The sequence below is a fragment of the Olea europaea genome, chromosome 11, assembly GCF_002742605.1.
Source record: "Olea europaea var. sylvestris chromosome 11, O_europaea_v1, whole genome shotgun sequence".
Classification (NCBI taxonomy): Eukaryota; Viridiplantae; Streptophyta; class Magnoliopsida; order Lamiales; family Oleaceae; genus Olea; species Olea europaea.
The window spans coordinates 21,288,410-21,315,850 of NC_036247.1; the positions used below are offsets into that span (position 1 = coordinate 21,288,410).

A 27,441-nucleotide genomic window follows, 5' to 3' on the forward strand; every position below is an offset into this window, starting at 1 on the left:
AATTGTTTATTTTTTTTTTTTTTTTTTTTTTGTATATGCTTAGGCGATGTGGCTTTGGGGATAAGTAGTGTAAGTTGATTTAGTTTCGTATCTCTAATATTTCATTTTCAGTTTTGGTCAATGGCACCCCAAAGGTTATTTTCGAAGCAGTAGAGGTTTGAGGCAAGAGGACCCATTGTCTCCATTGCTGTTTGTTATTGTAATAGATGCATTCAGTAGAATGTTCGAGAAAGCTGTGGGGAAAGGTTTGATAAGGGGCTTTTGGTTGGTCACTTACAGGTTTCCCATTTGCTATTTGTAGATGATACTTGGATTCTATACGATACAGATAATGAGCAATTCAGTAACTTATATAGATTGCTGCTATGCTTTGAAGCGATGTCGGGATTAAAGATAAATTTGGGAAAATCTGAGGCTATTCCAGTGGAAGAGGTCGCTAATATGGAGGAGCTGGCAGATATATTGGGTTGTAGGGTAGCGCAGTGCCTATGTCATATTTTAGGCTCCCTTTAGGGGCTAGATTTAAAAGGAAACATATTTGGAATGTAATTGTTGAAATGATGGAGAAGCAGTTCGCAGGTTGACAACGTATGTACCTTTCGAAGGGAGATGCCTTACTCATTAAATCTACTCTCCCTAATCTCCCTATTTATTTTTTGTCATTGTTCCCAATTCCTGTTACAGTGGCAAATAAATTAGAGAGGATTCAAAGGGAATTTCTTTGGGGTTGGATTAAGAGAAAACAGAGAATCTCATTTAGTTATTTGGGGTGTTGTATGCTCTCCTATAAGGATGGAGGGCCTTGGATTGATGAGCCTTGTTCTGTTTAATAAGGTTTTATTGGGCAAGTGGCTCTGACAATTTGGAATGGAAAGGGAGAGTTTTTGGAGAGAAATCATAATAGTGAAGTATGGCGTGATGGAAGGGGGTCAGTGCTCGGTCGAGAGTCATGGATCTTATGTGGTGAGTTTGTGGAGGTATATCAAACAAGGATGGAGCGAGTTTCGAGACAATTTGACTTATGTAGTGGGGAATGGTAATAATATTAGACTTTCGGATGACTGTTGGTGTTGATATCAACCGTTAATGGTGTGGTTTCCTTTTTTGCGCCGCATTGCTTTGGAGCCCTCTGCTATGGTGATGATGTATTAGCCATATACAATGGAAGCTACAGTTAGAATATTATGTTTGAAAGAGGTCTACAGGATTGGAAGTGAATGATTATGCGTTGTTTTTTTACCTCCTTGCACGAGGCACACATTCATACAGGAGAGGGTGATCGTAGTAGGTGAAGGTTCACACATGATTATATTTTTAGTTGACACATATTTTACTTCCATGTTGGACCTTGTGGAGAGCTCACTTCCTGGAAAAAGGTGTGAAAATGTAAACTGTCTCCACGGGTGGCATTTCTATAGTGAACAGTGGTAAGGGGATAGGCAGTAACGTAGGATAACCTTCAAAGAAAAGGTTTTTATGTTACCGAGTGTTGTTATATGTGTAAGAGATGAGGAGACAATTAACCACTTGTTCATTCATTGTGATGGGGTTCCATGTCTGTGGAACGGTATTTTAGCCTCTTAACATTTAGATTGGGTGTTACCTAGGCGTATAGAGCATGTGTTGCATGCATGGAGAAGAAAATTTCGTAATAAGGCTAGAAGGATTTTATGAAATCTGATTCCGGGATGCATTGTTTGGTATGTGTGGAGAGAAATGAACAACCGCTGTTTTGAAGACCAAACACGAACAACAGAGCGGATCAGAAAATTATTTTATTTAACTTTGTATACTTAGTTTATTACTGCAGCTACTAATCATATAGAATGACTGCTTAACTTCGTGTCGTTTCTTTCTTGTATGAGTTGATAATACATTTCTCGTGTAGTATCCATTAATAAAATTATACATTTACCTTTAAAAAAAAAAAAAAAGAAGCTCAGTCGAGACAAATAAAAAACTTTTGTGCAATAAATGTCATATCAAAAAGTCTAGAGGGAAAAGTGAGCCAGTAATGCCTTTTCCAATAAAACTATAATAAAATAAATTCAACAACTCAATGACTCAGAATTTGAAGAACATAAATTAATTATGAATCTCATGGAACCCATTCTTACACAGATACAGTTATACCTTCTATTTTGGCATAACATTAACTCAAATATAGAAGACTGCACTAGTTTTTGATTGCTTAATAACATTCAAGTTGCCCCATGCCCATGTAACAAAAGATGAGGAAACAATTAACCACTTGTTCATTCATTGTGATGGGGTTCCATGTCTGTGGAACGGTATTTTAGCCTCTTAACATTTAGATTGGGTGTTACCTAGGCGTATAGAGCATGTGTTGCATGCATGGAGAAGAAAATTTCGTAATAAGGCTAGAAGGATTTTATGAAATCTGATTCCGGGATGCATTGTTTGGTATGTGTGGAGAGAAATGAACAACCGCTGTTTTGAAGACCAAACACGAACAACAGAGCGGATCAGAAAATTATTTTATTTAACTTTGTATACTTAGTTTATTACTGCAGCTACTAATCATATAGAATGACTGCTTAACTTCGTGTCGTTTCTTTCTTGTATGAGTTGATAATACATTTCTCGTGTAGTATCCATTAATAAAATTATACATTTACCTTTAAAAAAAAAAAAAAAGAAGCTCAGTCGAGACAAATAAAAAACTTTTGTGCAATAAATGTCATATCAAAAAGTCTAGAGGGAAAAGTGAGCCAGTAATGCCTTTTCCAATAAAACTATAATAAAATAAATTCAACAACTCAATGACTCAGAATTTGAAGAACATAAATTAATTATGAATCTCATGGAACCCATTCTTACACAGTTACAGTTATACCTTCTATTTTGGCATAACATTAACTCAAATATAGAAGACTGCACTAGTTTTTGATTGCTTAGTAACATTCAAGTTGCCCCATGCCCATGTAACGAGATTATTAATAGAATCGTCAGTTTGTGTAGGCGATAGAGTAAATATAAACATTTAGGGAAATGTATAAAAATTAAGATGTTAATTATTTGTAAGGGAGTCATAGCAAAGAGTTGCATATATAAACTGTTCAATGGATTGCAGTTAGGCAAGCATCCTACTAGGATCATTTAAACGAGTATAGATCTAATGATATACATATTACTCAAATCTGCCTCAAACGAGTATCTAGAGTCATGGATAACAAATAAAAGAGCGCCTAAATCCCTTTGAGCTGCCAAAGTCCAAATCTGGAAGATAATATTAGATAGAGTGTAACGACTCGAGTTAATGTGCCTAAGCTACTATGTCCCCTTTGAAAGAGCATTTATCCTTTTACCCCTCACGGCTTTATGTCACGTCTTCCAAAATTCGAATCCAAGACCTCTGTATTATGAGAGACTTAAGTTGAATCCTGATACCAATTGGATATTTGTGTCAAGATGTATATCATACGTACTACTTAATTTATGAGAGCATCTTTCCTCTTACCCCTCACGGGGATTCAACTCAAGTCTCTCAAGGCATAGATCTTGGCTCAAATCTTAAGAGACGCAAAACATAATCATAAGGGGTAGGATTCAACTTAAGTCTCTCATAAGGCAAATGTCCTGGATTCAAATTTTGAGAAACACAACCGAAAGTTGTGAGACGTAATAGGACGTGTTCTTTCAAAGCGAATAGTATCATATAACGGCTTAGACACAGAGGTTTGAATTGATGGGTAAGAGGCCAGATGCTCTTCAAAATAAACAGTACATATGATATAACAGCTTGGACATAAAGAATTGGGTTGTTACATAGAATAGCAATAATCTTTGAAGCCTAAACAGAGGTTGACAGTTCAACAATTCTACATGCGCGCAGAACCCATATAGTGCAGAAATCCCAATTTTCAAGCACATTTAATCAAGAGTTGATCCAAGCCAGTCCCCAAAACCCAACTATATTTAAGTTGCTAAGTTGCAGGACTATGCATCCAGACAAGTGTCCAGTATCATCATTTACCCAACCATTAATGATTATGAATATCCTTCTCCTTTTCCTTTCCGCTTTCTCATGATTTTTCTGTGCGCCAAAATCTCACTTTGTCAGATCACAGAGGCATATTATATCAAGCTCCTGATCTTCCATGCTTCAATGAAAAATTTAAATATTTAGTAGATTGAACCTCTTAACTGCTCTTAGTTGTTTTCCTTCAAGTTATTTACTTCATTCCACCTTGTAGTGAATACTTATCTTCTTTTTTATTATTAACGGAAATTACTTATTTTATTCTGTTCAATGCTTACAAGTTTACTTCAGATTAAGTGCCATCAGTTTATGACCACCAATATACGAGAAGAATGTGAGGATAGTACACTTCAGTAGTTCTTTAGAAAATTTTGGGTGGAATAACAAGCAATGTTTATTCAACTGTTTGGGGTAGTTATGATTAATAAAAAGACATTGTGTGATATTGGGTTGGATATGCGAGTGCCACAAAATTAGACTCTGAATCTAGTCCATGCAAATCGATTTGACTCACACTCCAAATCTGGTCATCTAAGTGATATACATGCATCTCCAACTCGGTATTCATAATCAGGCTCCATATAAGTTGTTCATTCAGTTAGCCAGTGCACCCATTCCAGCAAATTAATTTGGTGTGCATTACAGATTGAGCAACAAAATGAATCTGTCAATAGTTTCTTTGGAAAATTGGAGGATGTAGGTGAAATAATCTAATAAAAAATGAATCCTTTAAAGATACAAGACAAGTCTTGTATGACAATCAAACCTTTTAAGAGCAATAAAATTAACCTTCAAAGATTCTCCCACCTTCCACTTCCCCATGTCAAATAAAACACGAGTGCATGCACATGCAGAATAAAGCATGATAGAAGAGAGAAGGAAGTTCATGAAAGAGTTGCAAGTAAGTCATGAAGCAGCCTTAGACAATGTAAATACAAAGTTCAAGACAGAAATCGTCATCTAATAATAGAAAGGTGCCTCCCTCATGGACAAGGGTCTGCATTTTAATTATCTTATTCCTGTCAGGCCATGAAGACCATATAGATATCAAGTGGGAGTTTAGGTCATCTTAGATGAAAAGGCAAGTAGATAGGTTCCTAAGAGGGAAAAAAAGAATTGTATGACGATCAAAACTTCTAAGAGTAGTTAGAACAACCTTCAAAGAATCCCCACCATCCACCACCCCACATCAAATAAAACATGACTGCATGATCTTGCACAATAAAGCACAAAAGAAGAGATAAGGAAGTTCATCAGCCATACGTTTGCAAGTATATCATGAAGCAGCCTTAGATGATGTAAATACAAAGTTCAAGATAACAATCGTCGTCTAATTTTAGAAAGGTGCCCCCCTCATGGGAAAGGGTCTACATTTTAATTATCTTATTCCCGTCAGGACATGAAGACAACAGAGATATCGAGTGCATAAGTTTAGGCCAACTTCAACGAAGAGCCAAATAGATAGGCCCTTAAATGGTAAATAATTGCCTATCAATGGTACACAGAAGTATAAATAGACTGAGCTAGAGCAATTTGTAGAAGACTTACCGATAGCCATATTTAGTTCGTTTAGCATCACGCTTGGGGTTCAAGATAAAGATGTTATACACATCTTCCAACTGTAAATACTCCACTAAGCTGGTGAAGAGGACATCTATCATATCAATATCAACTTGCCAAAGCCCTGTTTCATCATCCCTTTCAAGAGAAGCAGATGGACATGACATAAAAGGAGCACAAGAAAATGAAATTTGCCAAAAGAAAATATCATGGAAGTAACCAAGATGATTGATCAATATACCTGGTATTGGACACATCATCCCTGCGCCCAAGGAGATCAATAGCACGCTCAAATATAGAAGTGACTTTTTCACCCATTTGAATAGCATGAACAGAGAAACTAGAAGAGAATTCAACAAATCACAATAAATAAGTGACATATCAATTATTGAAGTAGACAAACAACCCGACATTAACATCAAAATGAAAAATTAAGCAATGGGATAGTACTTGTAACTGATGTGACTGATTAGGGGAAGATGGTGACGTTGTTCTCTATTTATGCTAATCTTGTAAAATGGCGTTAGGACTTCTCCAATTTGCGGAATCCTTGTATGTTCAAATATGTGATCAATTTTAGAGAACCAACGCTCTAATTCTTCAGCATTTAGCTTAAATTCTGAAAAGGAGAAAAAAACGGAGCTATAATTAAACCACGTAATGCATTGCAAAGTACAGGGGCAAAGTTGACCCCATTTAAGTTTTAAAAAGTGTTGTCACGTACCTTGGTTCCCCTTTCCTTCAAATCCAATAAAAATGAAATTTACAGGGACTGGTAGGTACATGGAGTCAACTTCCAAAAGCTTTAAATAATTTGCAACATTACCTGAGATTTAAGGAAAAACAAACCTTTCAATTTCTAAGAAATTGCAATATCGCCTAGATTTCAAGAGAAATAATGCTTACAATGCGAATAAAGGGGGGTTTTGATTATGATGTGAGCTTGTCAAATTTATTAACAAAATAAATGGGAAAACCTCATGGGTAATTAAATCTGTTGAACTTGTGCTTCATTGATACAACAAAATCACAGTGAAAAGAAGGTTCCACTGATCTTCTCAGAATGCATTAATTTGCAAGTTGCATGTAGATTGTCAGTTATGCAAGAAGAAGCAACTAACAAACAAAAGCCGAAGAATACTATCTAGGACACAATCCACTAGAATCCTTTTTATATCAGACATGCAAGAATTTGAACTTTGCCTGCTATCCACATCAAAAGAACTTTTCCACTACTGCTTGGATGCAGTATGCTCAGCATGCTGCATACCTTGTATAGGCATTCTTCTTTCGAGGATGTTTATTGCACAAACTAACAGCAAACTTATCCATTTCCACAATTAAAAATCGTAATATGTTAGGATAGGATGTAAGAAGTAGGAGTTCTATTTTTTGAACCTATAGGCTTCTTTACTCTCATTAAATTTTTGTGGAGAAGTTTCAATAAAATGATTATGGCTAAATTTTTTTTTTTTAATAGGTAATCAAATAATTTTATTAATCAAAACAGAATACACGAGAAGTATATTATTAGTTTAAAAAAGAAAGAAATAGCATAAAATTAGGCGGCATGTCTACAGGATTAGTAGCCAAAGCATTAAATCAGGTATGCAAAGTCAAACAAAATAGTTCTGTGATCTACTTTGTCGTCCGTGTTTGGTCTTCAAAACAGTGATTATTCATTTCTCTTCACACATGCCTACAATGCATCCCAAGATAAGATCTCATACAAGCCTACTATCTTTATCACAAAGTTTTCTCCTCCGTACCTACAACACATCCTTTATATGCCTAGACAACACCCAATCCCTATATTGAAAAGCCAGAATACTGTCTCACAGTCAATGAACACCACCACAATGAATGAACAAGTGGTCAATTGACACCGATCCCTCTTACAAATATAACAACATTTGGTTATATAACAACCTTTTCTTCGAAGATTATCCACCATTAACATCTGCCCCTCACAATCGTCCATAATAATAATGCCACCCGTGTAGGCAATTTACATTGTCACCCATCTTCCAGAAGAATGAACTCTTAAAATAAGTGAAAACTGTAAAAATACCATCTAGTGCCAACCTCCACCTATTATGATCACCCTCTCTTATCCGGATTTGCACCTCATGCAAGGAGATCAAAAACAACACATAATTATCCAATTCCCAATCCTGTAAACCCCCCCAAAAAAATATTCCAACTAAAACTCTCATTGTTGACGGCTAATACATCATCCACCGTAGTAGAAGGCACCAAAGCAATGTAATGCAAGGAAGGAAACCCTACCTTTAGCGGATGATATCCGCACCAACAATCATCCCAAAATCTAATATTACTACAATTCCCCATGCAAGAAGTCAAACTATCCCAAAAGTCATCCTTATTGGATGTACCTCCACAAACTCACCCGATAAGAACCGCAAACCTCGATCGAGCACCAGCCTCCCTCTATTAAGCCATACTTCGCCCCTATGATTTCTTTCTAAAAACTCTTCCTCTCCACTACAAATCGCCACAGCCACTTGCTCAATAAGGCCTTATTAAACAAAACAAGGCTCATCAATCCAACGTCTCCCATCCTTATTAAAAAGCAAACAACACCCCAATTAACCAAATAAAATTTCCTCTCCTCTCCCTAGCCATGCCCAAGGAAATTCCCTTTGAATCCTCTCTAATATATTTGCCACTACAACAAGAATATGAAACAATAACAAGAAATAAGTAGGGAGATTAGAGAGAGTGGATTTAATGAGAATAAGACGCCCTCCTTTTGAAAGGTACATACGCTTCCACCCCCACTAACCTCCTCCCTACCATTTCCACAATACCATTCCAAATATATATACTTTTAAACCGTGCCCCCCTAAAGAGAGCCGTAGATATGACATAGGCAACTGCACAATCCTACAACTTAATAATTACTGCTAAATTATTGTTACTAACAGCAAAATTCAGCTAACAAAGCAATCATCTTGCTACGGCCTTAGTTCATTTGAGAATAGGAGTTCTGTCCTAATTTTGAAGGATCAAATTTTGACTAGTGTTTGATGTACCTCAAGCTTCGTCCATCAAATTAAAAAAACAAGCAAAGCAACAAAACCTTTAAGCATTATCATAAGGGCTTCAAATAACGAAATAACTAACAGAATTGCATATTATCTCCCTAGTCCCTACTATATAGAAATTCAACCTATAATTTATTTATTAGTATAAGCTACAACTATTTAACTTAATAAATATGTATAAGAAAATAATTATCATAAAAAAGAAATTAACCGAAAATGGAAAAATTGATTTAACGTAACAAGCCTATAGTCATGGAGATTGTCCTGAGAGATGCATCAGGATACACAAATAAGTACCTGCCTTGGTGTAGTTGATGGCACTCATTTTGCTCGGGTTAGATGATTCCAAATCATCGAAATCTGTACAAACAAGCATTTACATTTACAACAGAACTGTTCAAGACCGAAGCCAAGCACTAAATATACAGAGAACAAAAATGGAATAACTGCCTGTAAAAAACATACCAGGGCGTATAACGGATTCACTCCAGAATCGACTCTTCTCCTTCAGGTTAAACAATGAAAACACGGATGATTTCCCGCTTTTACGATTCCCAAACGGAGACCCATTTGACCTATCTCCTAATAACTGATACATAACGTCATACAAATATCAATTAGTATATCCCCCTCTCCTCCAACCATTAATTTTTCCTCATTTGTTTATTCAATCTTCCAAAGCGTGCATAAAATTAAACATTACAACATAAACAAAATAGTAAAAAAAAAAATAGAGAGAGAGAATGAAAATTCAATTCACGCAAATGAATATTTCAGCGCATTAAAACCAGTTAAAGTATAAAAAAAAAAAAAAATGCTAACTTACAAGGAGGAAAATGAAAATTAGGGAGAAAAAAGGAGCAGCGCGAGGATTAACCATTGAAGCAGATCTCTCCACTTTCGATTTTGATATCTTTGAATTTTGGTCGAAATTTTGATTTATTCAATTAGAGAATGGATCTGTCGAAACCCAAACTTCAACGTATGGGGTTTTACACAGTGCGATCAGTGACGGGAGCGAGAAAAACATGGGAAAGACTCGAGTGACAGGACATTACGTTTTCTACAGGTGTTGGCCACTCGCAATCCGGTCCGGTTATAAAAAGAACTTTTCATTGGACCCAAAAAATTTATCCATTTTTTAACCCACTTCAGTCAAAAAATGGTATTTCTCACTTTAAGAAATTTGTGCCAAAAAACTTTTAATCTTAAGTAAAATAAAAGAATTGAACCAAGAAATCAATAATTTGTTTTGAGCATAGGTTTTCTTCCAAAAGAATATTAAAATTTTACTATTAGTAGCCACAAGTCAATTATTATGATTTTCTCTTTTACTGAGTCAATATTTCGGTTTAGGGTTAATTGCATGAAAGGTGCTCAATATTTACAAATTGTTGCATTTATAACCTTAATCTTTTTGTTGCACTTCTATCATCAACTTTCCATTAATGAGCATCTCTTGTTCTTGATTACATTAAACATAATACTACGAACAACTTGAGGACCAAGTTGAAATTCTTTAAATTCTTGAGGGGCTAAAATATTTTTTTGGAAGTAATATGTAATCAAATGGATGTTGAACTTAAGTGTCGCTGATGAGAATATGAGCCACTTGAGAATTGGAGAACTATATGGGACTTAATTGCCATATTTGGAAAAGCTATAGGCAAAATCGTAATTTAAAAAAGTTTTATATTTAGCCCCCCTTTGGCCCCCTTTAAAACTCATCAATTTAATTTAAATTTTTTTCTTTCCTATTTTCAATCACACAATCTTAATAAAATAATATTTAATGCAAATCGAAAATTTTTCATTCTTTTACAACCATCCATTTAAAAAAAAAACACTATTTCTCCCATTATAAATCCAAATAATGAGGGCCAAACGGAGGCTTATCACTTTCAAATTTGAGGTATCATTTTGATGATGGTCATATGATGAAGTTTGAAGTTTAGAGGCATTGATGCAATTTTGATAAGAATGAGGATCAATTGTAATTGCAAACTTAGTGATTAAAGTGATATTTAGAGGAAATATTACGATTATTTTCAAGCAAATTAACATTTATGAGGTCGAAATTACATAGAAAGAATATATTTGGTTCAGTTTAAGAAATTTTGGAGATCGTTTACATTTTTTTCAGAAATTTAGACCTTGTATGATACATTCTGAGTCTTCTTCAGTAAAAGTGGAATAAATATTGCTTTCTATGTAAAATTATTATAACTAGTTGTGAATTATGTGGGTGAACATGGTGCAAAATAATATTTTGAATATTAGGATTCTTTGTTTATTTTTTTCAGCTACATGATAAAATCAAAATTTATTTACTTATCGAAGCAAAATAAAAATTATTTCGTGTTCTTATTTTAGTTCTTATGAAAGCATTGAGTTTTATTGTGTGACGCTCGAATGGTCAAAGATTCGGACCGTCACAATTGGTATCAGAGCTAAGAGTTTTTAAATCGATCCTGTAAACTTAACATATATTTTCAAAATATTGAGCTTTACGAATTTTCTGTTTAAAAAAAATTAATGTTCATATGAATAGTAAAATGCAGTCACTATTCATGTGAATAGTGACACAGTTAAAAAAAATTACAAATTTTTCTTTTCCATTAATTGATTGTCCCATTTTTTATAGAATATGTGTATTTGAGCTTTAATTTAATATGATATTGGTTTTTTTTAAGAGTGTATTTTAGAATAGGCTTATTTAATTGGACTTTATTATTTAAAGAGCCTAATACTATCTAAAGAATCGGTTTGGATCCGATAATTAAGATGATATTTTTTTTTTGAAAATCAGTTGATATTTAAAATGAGAATTTAAGTTGTTCTAAGTCACTAGCCACTATGTCATCCTCCATGTCTCGACTTCCTTGAACCAGGTATGTACGCACTTTAAGTATTCATGTCATCTCACTTATGAAAGCATGCTAATTACGTAAAATAGCAACCGTGAATATCATGACAAAATATGAACATAGTTGCGATTTCATTTTGGTTTATTATGCATCAAAGTCAATAATAATGTGAAATTTTGTATGTTATAGGTGTTTACTGTTATGTCATTGATAGAAGATATCAATCTTAGATTTTACACTAATGTAGAAACCATGAGATATATAGATGGTAGCTATGTGATTTTAATACATGTTAAATTTACTGGGAATGACTCAACTAGAGATTAAGTTTGCAATAATATATAATCACACATTACATGAATAAGATTAATAATTAATTCACGTACGATAATTTATCCCTTTATCACTACTTTTGTAAAAATAAGGGAAAAACTATGGATGGTTATTCATACGTTCTCTTAAAAGTTTCAACTTTTGGTACAATAATTCATCCCTTTATCACTACCTTTGTAAAAACAAGGGAAAACTGTAGGTGGTTATTAGTACGTTCTCTTAAAAGTTTCAACTTCTGGTACAATAATTGATTCTTTTATCACTACCTTCGTGTTAAAAAAATGATGACGATAATATTAATAATAATAGTAATAGTAAAAAATTTGAAAAGTTCTTTTGAAAAGAAAAGTAATTACGTTCCTTTCTTTCTATAGATAGTGAGTGGACAATTTTCAAACTAGTCGAACTGAGAGACCCAATCATTTTACTTGGTTGCATAGGAATTACAAGAGAAACCTAAACCACAGTTTGATACAACACTTAGATGACATGGAAAAGATTTACCAACAAGTAAGGGCGAATGGATATCACTTTAATAGGGATGAGATCGTGCATCACCTTGACCTTCTTACTGGAGGCAGTTTATCAAGGGAATCGAAGAGACCTTCGACTACTAGACCCCTCTCGATCTACTACTCCGATGCATGAGGGAAAGGTAGAGGGTGAATCAAGAAGATGTTAAGGATAACAGTAAGATGCCAAGCTATGAACCCAATTCGAGCAACGTCATAACAATACCCGAAGTTGACTACGAGAAAAATTATGTTGAAGAAGACACGAGTAAAGAATACAACCCCACGTCGTATTTCACAATTAGTTCGAAACCAAATCCTGAGGAAAAAGAAAGGAAGGCAAATCAAATGGAGGGTACTGGGAAAAACTATTAGATGATGGCTAGTTTACTTTACGTTTAAATTTACAAATTTCAGCTTGTTTGGACACTGAGTATTCTCAGTGGTTTGTTAGTTATGTGGACTTATGAATGTTTATGAATAAAACATGCTATTCATTTATGTTTCATTTCTTCAATTTGACTTAATCCTAAATAGTTACTATCATTTAATTAAGGCTAAGCCACCCCAAAGCAGAAGGACTAAAAATATCAATAAACAAAACCAAGAGTCCACACAACTTGTTCAGCCTCATCCTAGTATGATTGACCCACAGTTTGCCAAGCAGTTTCTCACTATGATGCAAACGTTTGCACAAGCTGTGAAGTCGCCACCACCTCCTCAACAGCCAACACTACCATCTTATTCTCTACCTCAACCAGAACAACAACATAAAGCTGCCCTCGAAACTATGACCACTGCTGCTGTGGTTGAGTAGTTCAGGAAATAGCATTCCCCTATCTTTCATGGTAGTATGGACCCCTTGGAAGAAGGGGACTGGTTGGTAGGTATGGAGAGGATTTTTGAACTCATTAACTGCCCAAACCCTAGAAGGGTAATAAGTGCAACCTTTATGCTACGTAAAGGTGCTAGGCGTTGGTGGGACACCACTACCAGATCAAAGGCTCCTGGTCATGTTTAGATGTGGGAAGAATTCAAGACCTTTCTGAAAAAGTACTACCTCACGAGTATCCAAAATCTGAAGGAGGCTGAGTTCCTCACATTCACTCAGAGCTCAATGACATTAATCGAGTAAAAGTAGAAGTTTGAAGAGTTGGCTCATTATGCTCCAGAGTTTGTGGACACAAAGGACAAGAAGGTAAGACGTTTTGAGTAGGGTTTGAGGGATGATTTGAAATGGACTGTCATAGTGCTTCAGCTTGAAAATTATCATGATGTATTAGTAAGGGTATAATTGACAGATTTCGTGGACCGCATTAGTAGGGAGGAAAATAGCATAATGGACAGTCAGAGAAGTGAAAGTGGGTGGATAATAAGAGCAAAGAGAAACAAGATTATGCCAAAAAGGGTAGAGGAAATTCAGCATGGCAACAAGAGTTACCCACGTTGTAGAAAATGTCAGAATCATCATCGGAAAGCTTTCCTTTTGGGGATGAATTCAAGTGTTCCAATGTGAAGGACAAGGACACATGACTCAGTATTGTCCTAAGCACGGAAGCAACCGACAGAGGCCACATGGGAACAAACAACATAGACAAGGCTATGCACCAGGAGGACACACTAGGATTTATACACTGGCAGGGCAGAATAAGGATCAAAATCAAAATATCTAGACAGGTAAAGTCCTCATATCCGACTTACTAGCCTATGTATTGATATACTCTATGTAAATTGGATGTTATGGTTGAATATACACAATTTCCTTTAGTAGTGATGATGCCTATTGGGTATATAGTTAATATTGATCACATAGTTAGAACGACGAGAATAGAAATTGATGGTAAATCATTATAGATGGAATTGTATGCATTAGATATGGACGAGTTTGATGTGATTCTTGAAGTGGATTGACTATCTAGTAATCAAGCGATAATTCGTTATTTTGAAAAGGATGTGATTTTTCAAAGAGCAGTGGAAGAGAGATTTCGATTATCTGTGGCTAGAGGTGGAACCTTAACCTGCATCTTATCTGCATGGAATGCCTGATAGGTCATACCATTATAAAACACTACGGGACTCTTGATGTCTGTAATAAGTAAAGAAGAGAACAATGGATTAACAGTTAACGAGGTTAGGATGGTGTGTGAATATCCAAAAGTCTTCCCCGAGGAGTTGCTTGGTATGCTGTCGGAACAAGAGGTAGAATTCATAATTGACCTTACTCTCGGCACAGTACCCATCTCCAAAGCCCCTATAGAATGGCACCTAAAGAATTACATGAATTGAAGGCACGGTTGGAGGAACTATTGGACAGAGGTTTCATCCGACCTAATGTATCACCATAGGGAGCACCGGTGCTATTTGTTAAAAATAAGGATGAATTGATGAGGAAATGCATCGATTACAGATAATTGAATAGAATCACTATCAAGAATAAGTATCTTCTTCAAAAGATTGAGGATTTGTTTGATTAGCTCAAAGGTATAGTGGCATTTTCCAAAATAGATTTAAGGTCTGGTTATCATCAATTGAGAATCAAAGCTAGTGATATCTTTAAGACCACTTTCAGAACTCGGTATGGACACTACAAGTTCTTAGTTATGTCATTTGGACTAACTAATGCTCTTGGAGTTTTTATGGATTTGATGAACCGCATTTTCCACAAGTATCTGAAACAATTTGTTATCATGTTTATTGATGATATCCTGGTCTACTCAAGAAGCAACGAGGAATAGGATGAGCATTTAAAGATTGTATTGGAGGTTTTAAAGAATGAGAAGCTGTATGCCAAGTTCAAAACGTGTGAGTTTTTGTTGGAACAGGTAGCATCCTTAGACATATTTTTACGACTTGAGGGATAGAGATGAACCCTAGTAAAGTGGAGACAGTGTTGAGTTCGTCAAGGCCAACCAATGTACGAGAAATTCTTAATTTTTCGGGCTTAGCATGATACTATCGGAGGTTCATTGATGGATTCTCCAAAATATCAGGACCGTTGACACAATTAACACGCAAGGGTGTGAAGTTTGATTGGACTATGAAGTGTGAACAGAGACTTAAGGAAATAAATCAAAAGCTGGTAAACACCCCAATGGGTCAGATGGTTTTGTGATCTATAGTGATGCTTCGAAACAAAGTTTGGGATGTGTCTTAATGGAGCACGATAAAGTGTTTGCCTATTCATCGAGACAATTAAAACTATATGAACAAAGCTACCCCAAGCACAACCTAGAACTTGCAGCGGCGATCCATGTATTAAAAATTTGGAGGCATTATGTTTACGGAGGTAAATTTGACATTTATACGGACCACAAAAGCCTCAAGTATATCTTCACCCAGCAGGAGGTTGAATATGAGACAGAGAAGGTGGCTTGAGTTAGTTAAGGTTTACGATTATGAAATTCATTATCACCCAAGCAAGGCGAATGTGGTAGCTAATGCCTTGAGTTGAAAAATGGTAGGTCAATTAGCTATGTTGACTATACAAGACCATTATGGAGAGAATTTAAGAGATTGAATCTCGAGGTGGTCACACAACCAGGTGTGGTCACTCGAGTAGCAGCTCTCTCTATTCATCCCATACTCCATAACGTTATTAAAGGACATCAAATGGATGATCAGTCCTTTGAGTACATCAAATCTGATATTAACTCAGAAAAGTGGAATGATTTCACCATAGTTAAAGATGAAGCATTATATTATCAAGAGTGGATATGTGTACTGGATTTCGAAGAATTGAAAAGATAGATTAGAGAGGAGGCTCATTCCTCTCCTTATTCAGTACACCTGGAAAGCTCAAAGATGTGTGAGGATTTGAAGGCAGTATTTTGGTGGGAAGGCATGAAGAGGGATATAGATGTGTATGTCCAGAATGTTTGGTGCATCAGCAAGTGAACGCTGAACACCATCGACCGTCAGGGTTACTTGAACTATTGGAAGTCGTAGAGTGGAAGTTGGAGCATGTAACTATAGACTTCGTGATTGGATATAGTCGTGTATGTCCAGAATATCTGGTGTATCAGCAAGTGAAGGCTGGACACTAGTGACGGTCAGGGTTACTTGAACCATTAGAAGTCGTAGAGTGGAAGTGGGAGCATGTAACTATGGACTGCATGATTGGTTTTTCAAGGTTAGTAAGAGGTCACGATGCTGTTTAGGTTATACTGGATCGACTCACCAAATCAGCTTATTTCTTGCCAGTTTGGATGACGTTTACTATGGACCAGTTCGTTTAGTTATATGTAAATGAGATAGTAAGGTTACATGATTTTTTCTATTGTATCGGATAGATATCCAAGGTTCACATCAGACTTTTGGAAAAGTCTACACCGAGTTATGGGAACTAAACTAAAGTTTAGTGTGACGTTCCATCCTTAGATGGATGAGCAGTCTGAGCGGACAATTCAAACATTGAAGGACATGCTTTGGACATGTATACTTGAATTTGGAGGACAATAGGAGAAGCATTTACCTTTAGTTGAATTATCATACAACAATAGTTAACACATTTCAATTGATATGAGGCATTGTATGGAAAAAAGTATAAATCACCAGTTTATTGGGATGAAGTCAGTGAGCAAAAGATTTTGGGACTAGAGATTATTGAGCAGACAATGCATGCAATTGAAAAAATTCGTGCCAACATGAAAAGTACTCAGTATAGACAAAAGAGTTATGCAAATAAAAAGAGAAATGGTCTAGAATTTTCAGTTGGTGATAAGGTATTCCTCAAAGTGGCATCGATAAAAGGAGTGCTACATTTTGGCAAGAAGGGTAAGTTACGACCAAGATTTATTAGCCCGTTTGAGATCTTCCAATGTATTGGGAACATCACATATTAGTTAGCATTATCTTCCGAACTTTTAGCTGTACATGACGTTTTCCATGTGCCAATACTTAGAAAGTACGACCCTGATCCAAGTCATGTGGTCAACAATTAGTATATTAAATTACAACAAGGTTTAAGCTATGAAGAAGTACCAGTAAAAATTGTTAATAAAAAATTTCAAGCCCTCGAAAACAAAGTGATCTCGCTAGTAAAAGTACAGTGGCGAAATCATTCAGCTGAAGAGGTCATGTGGGAGCGATAGGTAGAGATATTTTAGGAGGATAGATTATAATACCTGAACTTAGATTTTCGGGTCTAATTATTAGAATTGAAAATTTAGGGGCTCATTTGAGGGTTAATCCACGTTCTAGGATATTGTAGCAAACTTATTATAAATACAAATTCGCACACATTTTTATTTGAAAAAAAAGGTTGAATTCTTAGTCAAAACTTACGTAGAAAATTCTTGATATATGCTTGATCGACTAAACATATGGTAATGTGTAGTGTGATGCATGAATGTCGGAATGATTGAGAGATTCATGCTCATTTCACAAATTTCAATGAACAATTGCCACAACCATGAGTTTTTCCTTAATGATGCATGTCTAGTGTTGTCCTATTTAAATCCCTCATTCACACTCACATGCTACCACTCACTATTATTTTTCGGTCTAAATAATGTACACGTTCATAAGCCGAGGTGAAAATTGTAGAGGGATCAAGTCTCCATTACTCTTTCTTTCAAATTTCACTGTAAGTATGCTGTCTACTTTGAATTATTGTTATGAATTTTAAAAAAATTATTATGGGTCCCATATGGTATGATATGATTATGATTATATTAAGGGGGTCGGAGTTTAGTAGCACTACACATAAGAATTTTACCGTCTACGCTCAGTAAAATATTTGTATCTCCATTATGATTATTATGATTATTATGCTCATTTAAGTTATACACGATAATAATTCATGACTTCATATTGATTAACTCAATAGGTAATTGAATTCATTAATTTATTTTCAAAATGAGTCAGTATGATGATATTGGGCCATGCAGCCTTTTTATGTGGACCATTATTATCAGTAGTACTTCTAGTCATTTTTGAATTGGATCACCATCGAATTAAAACACCATTTTTACATAGAGTTTTCTTAGATGCTTGTTTGATTCTAAGCATCTGGCCTGAGGGTTTTCTAAAAGATTGTGACTTGGAGAAAACTTTGTAATCCCCTTTATCCTTTTAATTGACATAGACCTCGGAATTGGCTCTATATCAATTGAATCTCATCATCCATACATAATAAACTGGTGTGGTCGAATAGGATAATTGGCATGATCAAGATAGGATTGGATCATCAAAGAATCACAGTCCAAGAAGTAGTCTTTTCCCATTTTCTAGCAAGAAGAAGTGGGGATTCGACGCTTATAATAAGATAGTTGGGAATGAGAATGAAAAACAAGAGATATTCTTTCTCGAAATATGGACAAATGGCAGTCGGGGCAAGCAGATCATTTATGATGAAGAGGATAAGTTTCAAGAGAATGATTCGGAGTTCCAGCAAAATACGTAATTATCTTGAATTTATTAACCATTTCTTTATTTTTCGATCACCTGGACCTCCTTGAAAAATATTGGCGTGCGTGTATACGAGGTGCATAGGTATAGGAAGAAGCCCTCTCAAATAGAGATTTTTTCTTTCGAACATATTTCGAAAAAGCAGACTTCGGGCATTAAAACAATATAAGTGAAGTTTCTGTTCTGGAATGTCAAGCCATTTATTAAGATTTTATAAATCTCACTCTATGATAATTTCCCATTTCAGGCAATAGACCACCCAATAGCTGTCTTATTTTCTCTTAGTATCCATAGCTATATCTCTTCCTCAAGGTTACTAATAGAGTTTGCAATAATGACTGGCAATGTAGAAGATTCGCCCAAGTAAACATAACGAAGATGTGGTAGTAATTATTTGAGTTCTAACTTAGGGGCTTGTTGAATTGATGGCAAAGTTTTTGTAGGACATGTACCCAACTCCTCAAAGTGTGGTCAATGTCTAAATGGAGGATTAGTTTCAAGATATCTTGCACATATCTCAATCTCATTAGTGTTAGAGTGAGTGGATTGAGAATGCATAATATACACCTCATATGATAGATGGAATATGCAACTGGAAGGTATCGTGAACAGTCATGTTAATCACAACGATCTGAAAAAACTATTTGACTCAATAGGGATTTCATGCCTTGAATACATTAAATGCAACCTGCTCCTCACCCAGCATCGGAATCAGTTGATCTTTTTGTACATCAATAAGAGCTATACGACGGCCAAAAAAAGTCGACCTAAAAAACAAATGAAACGTCCATATCTTCCTCCATGTCAAGAATAAGAAAGTCAGCTAAAAAGATGATTTTTTCTACTTTCACCAAGACATCCTCAATGATCTCTTGGGTGTATTGAACCAAGAAATCAATAATTTGTTTTGAGCATAGGTTTTCTTCCAAAAGAATATTAAAATTTTACTATTAGTAGCCACAAGTCAATTATCATGATTTTCTCTTTTACTGAGTCAATATTTCGGTTTAGGGTTAATTGCATGAAAGGTGCTCAATATTTACAAATTTTTGCATTTATAACCTTAATCTTTTTGTTGCACTTCTATCATCAACTTTCCATTAATGATCATCTCTTGTTCTTGATTACATTAAACATAATACTACGAACAACTTGAGGACCAAGTTGAAATTCTTTAAATTCTTGAGGGGCTAAAATATTTTTTTGGAAGTAATATGTAATCAAATGGATGTTGAACTTAAGTGTCGCTGATGAGAATATGAGCCACTTGAGAATTGGAGAACTATATGGGACTTAATTGCCATATTTGGAAAAGCTATAGGCAAAATCGTAATTTAAAAAAGTTTTATATTTAGCCCCCCTTTGGCCCCCTTTAAAACTCATCAATTTAATTTAAATTTTTTTCTTTCCTATTTTCAATCACACAATCTTAATAAAATAATATTTAATGCAAATCGAAAATTTTTCATTCTTTTACAACCATCCATTTAAAAAAAAAACACTATTTCTCCCATTATAAATCCAAATAATGAGGGCCAAACGGAGGCTTATCACTTTCAAATTTGAGGTATCATTTTGATGATGGTCATATGATGAAGTTTGAAGTTTAGAGGCATTGATGCAATTTTGATAAGAATGAGGATCAATTGTAATTGCAAACTTAGTGATTAAAGTGATATTTAGAGGAAATATTACGATTATTTTCAAGCAAATTAACATTTATGAGGTCGAAATTACATAGAAAGAATATATTTGGTTCAGTTTAAGAAATTTTGGAGATCGTTTACATTTTTTTTCAGAAATTTAGACCTTGTATGATACATTCTGAGTCTTCTTCAGTAAAAGTGGAATAAATATTGCTTTCTATGTAAAATTATTATAACTAGTTGTGAATTATGTGGGTGAACATGGTGCAAAATAATATTTTGAATATTAGGATTCTTTGTTTATTTTTTTCAGCTACATGATAAAATCAAAATTTATTTACTTATCGAAGCAAAATAAAAATTATTTCGTGTTCTTATTTTAGTTCTTATGAAAGCATTGAGTTTTATTGTGTGACGCTCGAATGGTCAAAGATTCGGACCGTCACAATTGGTATCAGAGCTAAGAGTTTTTAAATCGATCCTGTAAACTTAACATATATTTTCAAAATATTGAGCTTTACGAATTTTCTGTTTAAAAAAAATTAATGTTCATATGAATAGTAACATGCAGTCACTATTCATGTGAATAGTGACACAGTTAAAAAAAATTTACAAATTTTTCTTTTCCATTAATTGGTTGTCCCATTTTTTATAGAATATGTGTATTTGAGCTTTAATTTAATATGATATTGGTTTTTTTTAAGAGTGTATTTTAGAATAGGCTTATTTAATTGGACTTTATTATTTAAAGAGCCTAATACTATCTAAAGAATCGGTTTGGATCCGATAATTAAGATGATATTTTTTTTTGAAAATCAGTTGATATTTAAAATGAGAATTTAAGTTGTTTTAAGTCACTAGCCACTATGTCATCCTCCATGTCTCGACTTCCTTGAACCAGGTATGTACGCACTTTAAGTATTCATGTCATCTCACTTATGAAAGCATGCTAATTACGTAAAATAGCAACCGTGAATATCATGACAAAATATGAACATAGTTGCGATTTCATTTTGGTTTATTATGCATCAAAGTCAATAATAATGTGAAATTTTGTATGTTATAGGTGTTTACTGTTATGTCATTGATAGAAGATATCAATCTTAGATTTTACACTAATGTAGAAACCATGAGATATATAGATGGTAGCCATGTGATTTTAATACATGTTAAATTTACTGGGAATGACTCAACTAGAGATTAAGTTTGCAATAATATATAATCACACATTACATGAATAAGATTAATAATGAATTCACGTACGATAAATTATCCCTTTATCACTACTTTTGTAAAAATAAGGGAAAAACTATGGATGGTTATTCATACGTTCTCTTAAAAGTTTCAACTTTTGGTACAATAATTCATCCATTTATCACTACCTTTGTAAAAACAAGGGAAAACTGTAGGTGGTTATTAGTACGTTCTCTTAAAAGTTTCAACTTCTCGTACAATAATTGATTCTTTTATCACTACCTTCGTGTTAAAAAAAATGACGATGATAATATTAATAATAATAGTAATAGTAAAAAATTTGAAAAGTTCTTTTGAAAAGAAAAGTAATTACGTTCCTTTCTTTCTATAGATAGTGAGTGGACAATTTTCAAACTAGTCGAACTGAGAGACCCAATCATTTTACTTGGTTGCATAGGAATTACAAGAGAAACCTAAACCACAGTTTGATACAACACTTAGATGACATGGAAAAGATTTACCAACAAGTAAGGGCGAATGGATATCACTTTAATAGGGATGAGATCGTGTATCACCTTGACCGAACCCTTACTTCTTACTGGAGGCAGTTTATCAAGGGAATCGAAGAGACCTTCGACTACTAGACCCCTCTCGATCTACTACTCCGATGCATGAGGGAAAGGTAGAGGGTGAATCAAGAAGATGTTAAGGATAACAGTAAGATGCCAAGCTATGAACCCAATTCGAGCAACGTCATAACAATACCCGAAGTTGACTACGAGAAAAATTATGTTGAAGAAGACACGAGTAAAGAATACAACCCCACGTCGTATTTCACAATTAGTTCGAAACCAAATCCTGAGGAAAAAGAAAGGAAGGCAAATCAAATGGAGGGTACTGGGAAAAACTATTAGATGATGGCTAGTTTACTTTACGTTTAAATTTACAAATTTCAGCTTGTTTGGACACTGAGTATTCTCAGTGGTTTGTTAGTTATGTGGACTTATGAATGTTTATGAATAAAACATGCTATTCATTTATGTTTCATTTCTTCAATTTGACTTAATCCTAAATAGTTACTATCATTTAATTAAGGCTATGCCACCCCAAAGCAGATGGACTAAAAATATCAATAAACAAAACCAAGAGTCCACACAACTTGTTCAGCCTCATCCTAGTATGATTGACCCACAGTTTGCCAAGCAGTTTCTCACTATGATGCAAACGTTTGCACAAGCTGTGATGTCGCCACCACCTCCTCAACAGCCAACACTACCATCTTATTCTCTACCTCAACCAGAACAACAACATGAAGCTGCCCTCGAAACTGTGACCACTGCTGCTGTGGTTGAGTAGTTCAGGAAATAGCATTCCCCTATCTTTCATGGTAGTACGGACCCCTTGGAAGAAGGGGACTGGTTGGTAGGTATGGAGAGGATTTTTGAACTCATTAACTGCCCAAACCCTAGAAGGGTAATAAGTGCAACCTTTATGCTACGTAAAGGTGCTGGGCGTTGGTGGGACACCACTACCAGATCAAAGGCTCCTGGTCATGTTTGGATGTGGGAAGAATTCAAGGCCTTTCTGAAAAAGTACTACCTCACGAGTATCCAAAATCTGAAGGAGGCTGAGTTCCTCACATTCACTCAGAGCTCAATGACATTAATCGATTAAAAGTAGAAGTTTGAAGAGTTGGCTCATTATGCTCCAGAGTTTGTGGACACAAAGGACAAGAAGGTAAGACGTTTTGAGTAGGGTTTGAGGGATGATTTGAAATGGATTGTCATAGTGCTTCAGCTTGAAAATTATCATGATGTATTAGTAAGGGTATAATTGACATATTTCGTGGACCGCACTAGTAGGGAGGAAAATAGCATAATGGACAGTCAGAGAAGTGAAAGTGGGTGGATAACAAGAGCAAAGAGAAACAAGATTACGCCAAAAAGGGCAGAGGAAATTTAGCATGGCAACAAGAGTTACCCACGTTGTAGAAAATGTCAGAATCATCATCGGAAAGCTTTCCTTTTGGTGATGAATTCAAGTGTTCCAATGTGAAGGACAAGGACACATGACTCAGTATTGTCCTAAGCACGGAAGCAACCGGCAGAGGCCACATGGGAACAAACAACATAGACAAGGCTATGCACCAGGAGGACACACTAGGATTTATACACTGGCAGGGCAGAATAAGGATCAAAATCCAAATATCTAGACAGGTAAAGTCCTCATATCCGACTTACTAGCCTATGTATTGATATACTCTATGTAAATTGGATGTTATGGTTGAATATGCACAATTTCCTTTAGTAGTGATGATGCCTATTGGGTATATAGTTAATATTGATCACATAGTTAGAACGACAAGAATAGAAATTGATGGTAAATCATTATAGATGGAATTGTATGCATTAGATATGGACGAGTTTGACGTGATTCTTGAAGTGGACTGACTATCTAGTAATCAAGCGATAATTCGTTATTTTGAAAAGGATGTGATTTTTCAAAGAGCAGTGGAAGAGAGATTTCGATTATCTGTGGCTAGAGGTGGAACCTTAACCCGCATCTTATCTGCATGGAATACCTGATAGGTCATACCATTATAAAACACTACGGGACTCTTGATGTCTGTAATAAGTAAAGAAGAGAACAATGGATTAACAGTTAACGAGGTTAGGATGGTGTGTGAATATCCAAAAGTCTTCCCCGAGGAGTTGCTTGGTATGCTGTCGGAACAAGAGGTAGAATTCATAATTGACCTTACTCTCGGCACAGTACCCATCTCCAAAGCCCCTATAGAATGGCACCTAAAGAATTACATGAATTGAAGGCACGGTTGGAGGAACTATTGGACAGAGGTTTCATCCGACCTAATGTATCACCATAGGGAGCACCGGTGCTATTTGTTAAAAATAAGGATGAATTGATGAGGAAATGCATCGATTACAGATAATTGAATAGAATCACTATCAAGAATAAGTATCTTCTTCAAAAGATTGAGGATTTGTTTGATTAGCTCAAAGGTATAGTGGCATTTTCCAAAATAGATTTAAGGTCTGGTTATCATCAATTGAGAATCAAAGCTAGTGATATCTTTAAGACCACTTTCAGAACTCGACATGGACACTACAAGTTCTTAGTTATGTCATTTGGACTAACTAATGCTCTTGGAGTTTTTATGGATTTGATGAACCACATTTTCCACAAGTATCTGAAACAATTTGTTATCATGTTTATTGATGATATCCTGGTCTACTCAAGAAGCAATGAGGAATAGGATGAGCATTTAAAGATTGTATTGGAGGTTTTAAAGAATGAGAAGCTGTATGCCAAGTTCAAAACGTGTGAGTTTTTGTTGGAACAGGTAGCATCCTTAGACATATTTTTACGACCTGAGGGATAGAGATGAACCCTAGTAAAGTGGAGGCAGTGTTGAGTTCGTCAAGGCCAACCAATGTACGAGAAATTCGCAATTTTTCGGGCTTAGCATGATACTATCGGAGGTTCATTGATGGATTCTCCAAAATATCAGGACCGTTGACACAATTAACACGCAAGGGTGTGAAGTTTGATTGGACTATGAAGTGTGAACAGAGATTTAAGGAAATAAATCAAAAGCTGGTAAACACCCCAATGGGTCAGATGGTTTTGTGATCTATAGTGATGCTTCGAAACAAAGTTTGGGATGTGTCTTAATGGAGCACGATAAAGTGTTTGCCTATTCATCGAGACAATTAAAACTATATGAACAAAGCTACCCCAAGCACAACCTAGAACTTGCAGCGGCGATCCATGTATTAAAAATTTGGAGGCATTATGTTTACGGAGGTAAATTTGACATTTATACGGACCACAAAAGCCTCAAGTATATCTTCACCCAGCAGGAGGTTGAATATGAGACAGAGAAGGTGGCTTGAGTTAGTTAAGGTTTACGATTATGAAATTCATTATCACCCAAGCAAGGCGAATGTGGTAGCTGATGCCTTGAGTTGAAAAATGGTAGGTCAATTAGCTATGTTGACTATGCAAGACCATTATGGAGAGAATTTAAGAGATTGAATCTCGAGGTTGTCACACAACCAGGTGTGGTCACTCGAGTAGCAGCTCTCTCTATTCATCTCATACTCCATAACGTTATTAAAGGACATCAAATGGATGATCAGTCCTTTGAGTACATCAAATCTGATATTAACTCAGAAAAGTGGAATGATTTCACCATAGTTAAAGATGAAGCATTATATTATCAAGAGTGGATATGTGTACTGGATTTCGAAGAATTGAAAAGATAGATTAGAGAGGAGGCTCATTCCTCTCCTTATTCAGTACACCTGGAAAGCTCAAAGATGTGTGAGGATTTGAAGGCAGTATTTTGGTGGGAAGGCATGAAGAGGGATATAGATGTGTATGTCCAGAATGTTTGGTGCATCAGCAAGTGAACGCTGAACACCATCGACCGTCAGGGTTACTTGAACTATTGGAAGTCGTAGAGTGGAAGTTGGAGCATGTAACTATAGACTTCGTGATTGGATATAGTCGTGTATGTCCAGAATATCTGGTGTATCAGCAAGTGAAGGCTGGACACTAGTGACGGTCAGGGTTACTTGAACCATTAGAAGTCGTAGAGTGGAAGTGGGAGCATGTAACTATGGACTTCATGATTGGTTTTTCAAGGTTAGTAAGAGGTCACGATGCTATTTGGGTTATACTGGATCGACTCACCAAATCAGCTTATTTCTTGCCAGTTTGGATGACGTTTACTATGGACCAGTTCGTTTAGTTATATGTAAATGAGATAGTAAGGTTACATGATTTTTTCTATTGTATCGGATAGATATCCAAGGTTCACATCAGACTTTTGGAAAAGTCTACACCGAGTTATGGGAACTAAACTAAAGTTTAGTGTGACGTTCCATCCTTAGATGGATGAGCAGTCTGAGCGGACAATTCAAACATTGAAGGACATGCTTTGGACATGTATACTTGAATTTGGAGGACAATAGGAGAAGCATTTACCTTTAGTTGAATTATCATACAACAATAGTTACCACATTTCAATTGACATGGTATCATATGAGGCATTGTATGGAAAAAAGTATAAATCACCATTTTATTGGGATGAAGTCAGTGAGCAAAAGATTTTGGGACTAGAGATTATTGAGCAGACAATGCATGCAATTGAAAAAATTCGTGCCAACATGAAAAGTACTCAGTATAGACAAAAGAGTTATGCAAATAAAAAGAGAAATGGTCTAGAATTTTCAGTTGGTGATAAGGTATTCCTTAAAGTGGCATCGATAAAAGGAGTGCTACATTTTGGCAAGAAGGGTAAGTTACGACCAAGATTTATTAGCCCATTTGAGATCTTGCAATGTATTGGGAACATCACATATTAGTTAGCATTATCTTCCGAACTTTTAGCTGTACATGACGTTTTCCATGTGCCAATACTTAGAAAGTACGTCCCTGATCCAAGTCATGTGGTCAACAATTAGTATATTAAATTACAACAAGGTTTAAGCTATGAAGAAGTACCAGTAAAAATTGTTAATAAAAAATTTCAAGCCCTCCAAAACAAAGTGATCTCGCTAGTAAAAGTACAGTGGCGAAATCATTCAGCTGAAGAGGTCATGTGGGAGCGATAGGTAGAGATATTTTAGGAGGATAGATTATAATACCTGAACTTAGATTTTCGGGTCTAATTATTAGAATTGAAAATTTAGGGGCTCATTTGAGGGTTAATCCACGTTCTAGGATATTGTAGCAAACTTATTATAAATACAAATTCGCACACATTTTTATTTGAAAAAAAAGGTTGAATTCTTAGTCAAAACTTACGTAGAAAATTCTTGATAT

At 35.4% G+C, this 27,441-nt stretch overlaps 2 protein-coding genes across 2 annotated transcripts in view; one reads left to right on the forward strand and one right to left on the reverse strand.

Moving 5' to 3' along the window:
• The window catches only part of LOC111404579, a 20,613-nt gene extending 10,914 nt beyond the window's left edge, over nt 1–9,699 (reverse strand). Inside the window, exons 1-15 of the mRNA XM_023033369.1 lie at nt 9,458–9,699; nt 9,097–9,220; nt 8,929–8,991; nt 6,288–6,389; nt 6,014–6,182; nt 5,805–5,903; nt 5,550–5,701; nt 5,160–5,216; nt 4,647–4,713; nt 4,518–4,578; nt 3,998–4,057; nt 3,551–3,730; nt 3,149–3,240; nt 1,348–1,457; nt 128–315 (exon numbers count right to left, since the gene is read on the reverse strand). Of these exons, the coding sequence (XP_022889137.1) occupies nt 128–315; nt 1,348–1,457; nt 3,149–3,240; nt 3,551–3,730; nt 3,998–4,057; nt 4,518–4,578; nt 4,647–4,713; nt 5,160–5,216; nt 5,550–5,701; nt 5,805–5,903; nt 6,014–6,182; nt 6,288–6,389; nt 8,929–8,991; nt 9,097–9,220; nt 9,458–9,511 (1,578 nt within the window). The 5' untranslated portion in view covers nt 9,512–9,699. The remainder of the gene's footprint in view (nt 1–127; nt 316–1,347; nt 1,458–3,148; nt 3,241–3,550; nt 3,731–3,997; nt 4,058–4,517; nt 4,579–4,646; nt 4,714–5,159; nt 5,217–5,549; nt 5,702–5,804; nt 5,904–6,013; nt 6,183–6,287; nt 6,390–8,928; nt 8,992–9,096; nt 9,221–9,457) is intronic.
• A 15,584-nt stretch (nt 9,700–25,283) lies between these two features.
• LOC111404581 lies at nt 25,284–26,173 on the forward strand. The gene is made up of 3 exons (XM_023033370.1): nt 25,284–25,453; nt 25,592–25,847; nt 26,018–26,173. The coding sequence occupies exons 1-3, from the start codon at nt 25,284–25,286 to the stop codon at nt 26,171–26,173; spliced, it is 582 nt and encodes a 193-aa protein (XP_022889138.1).
• Nucleotides 26,174–27,441: the final 1,268 nt, after the last annotated feature.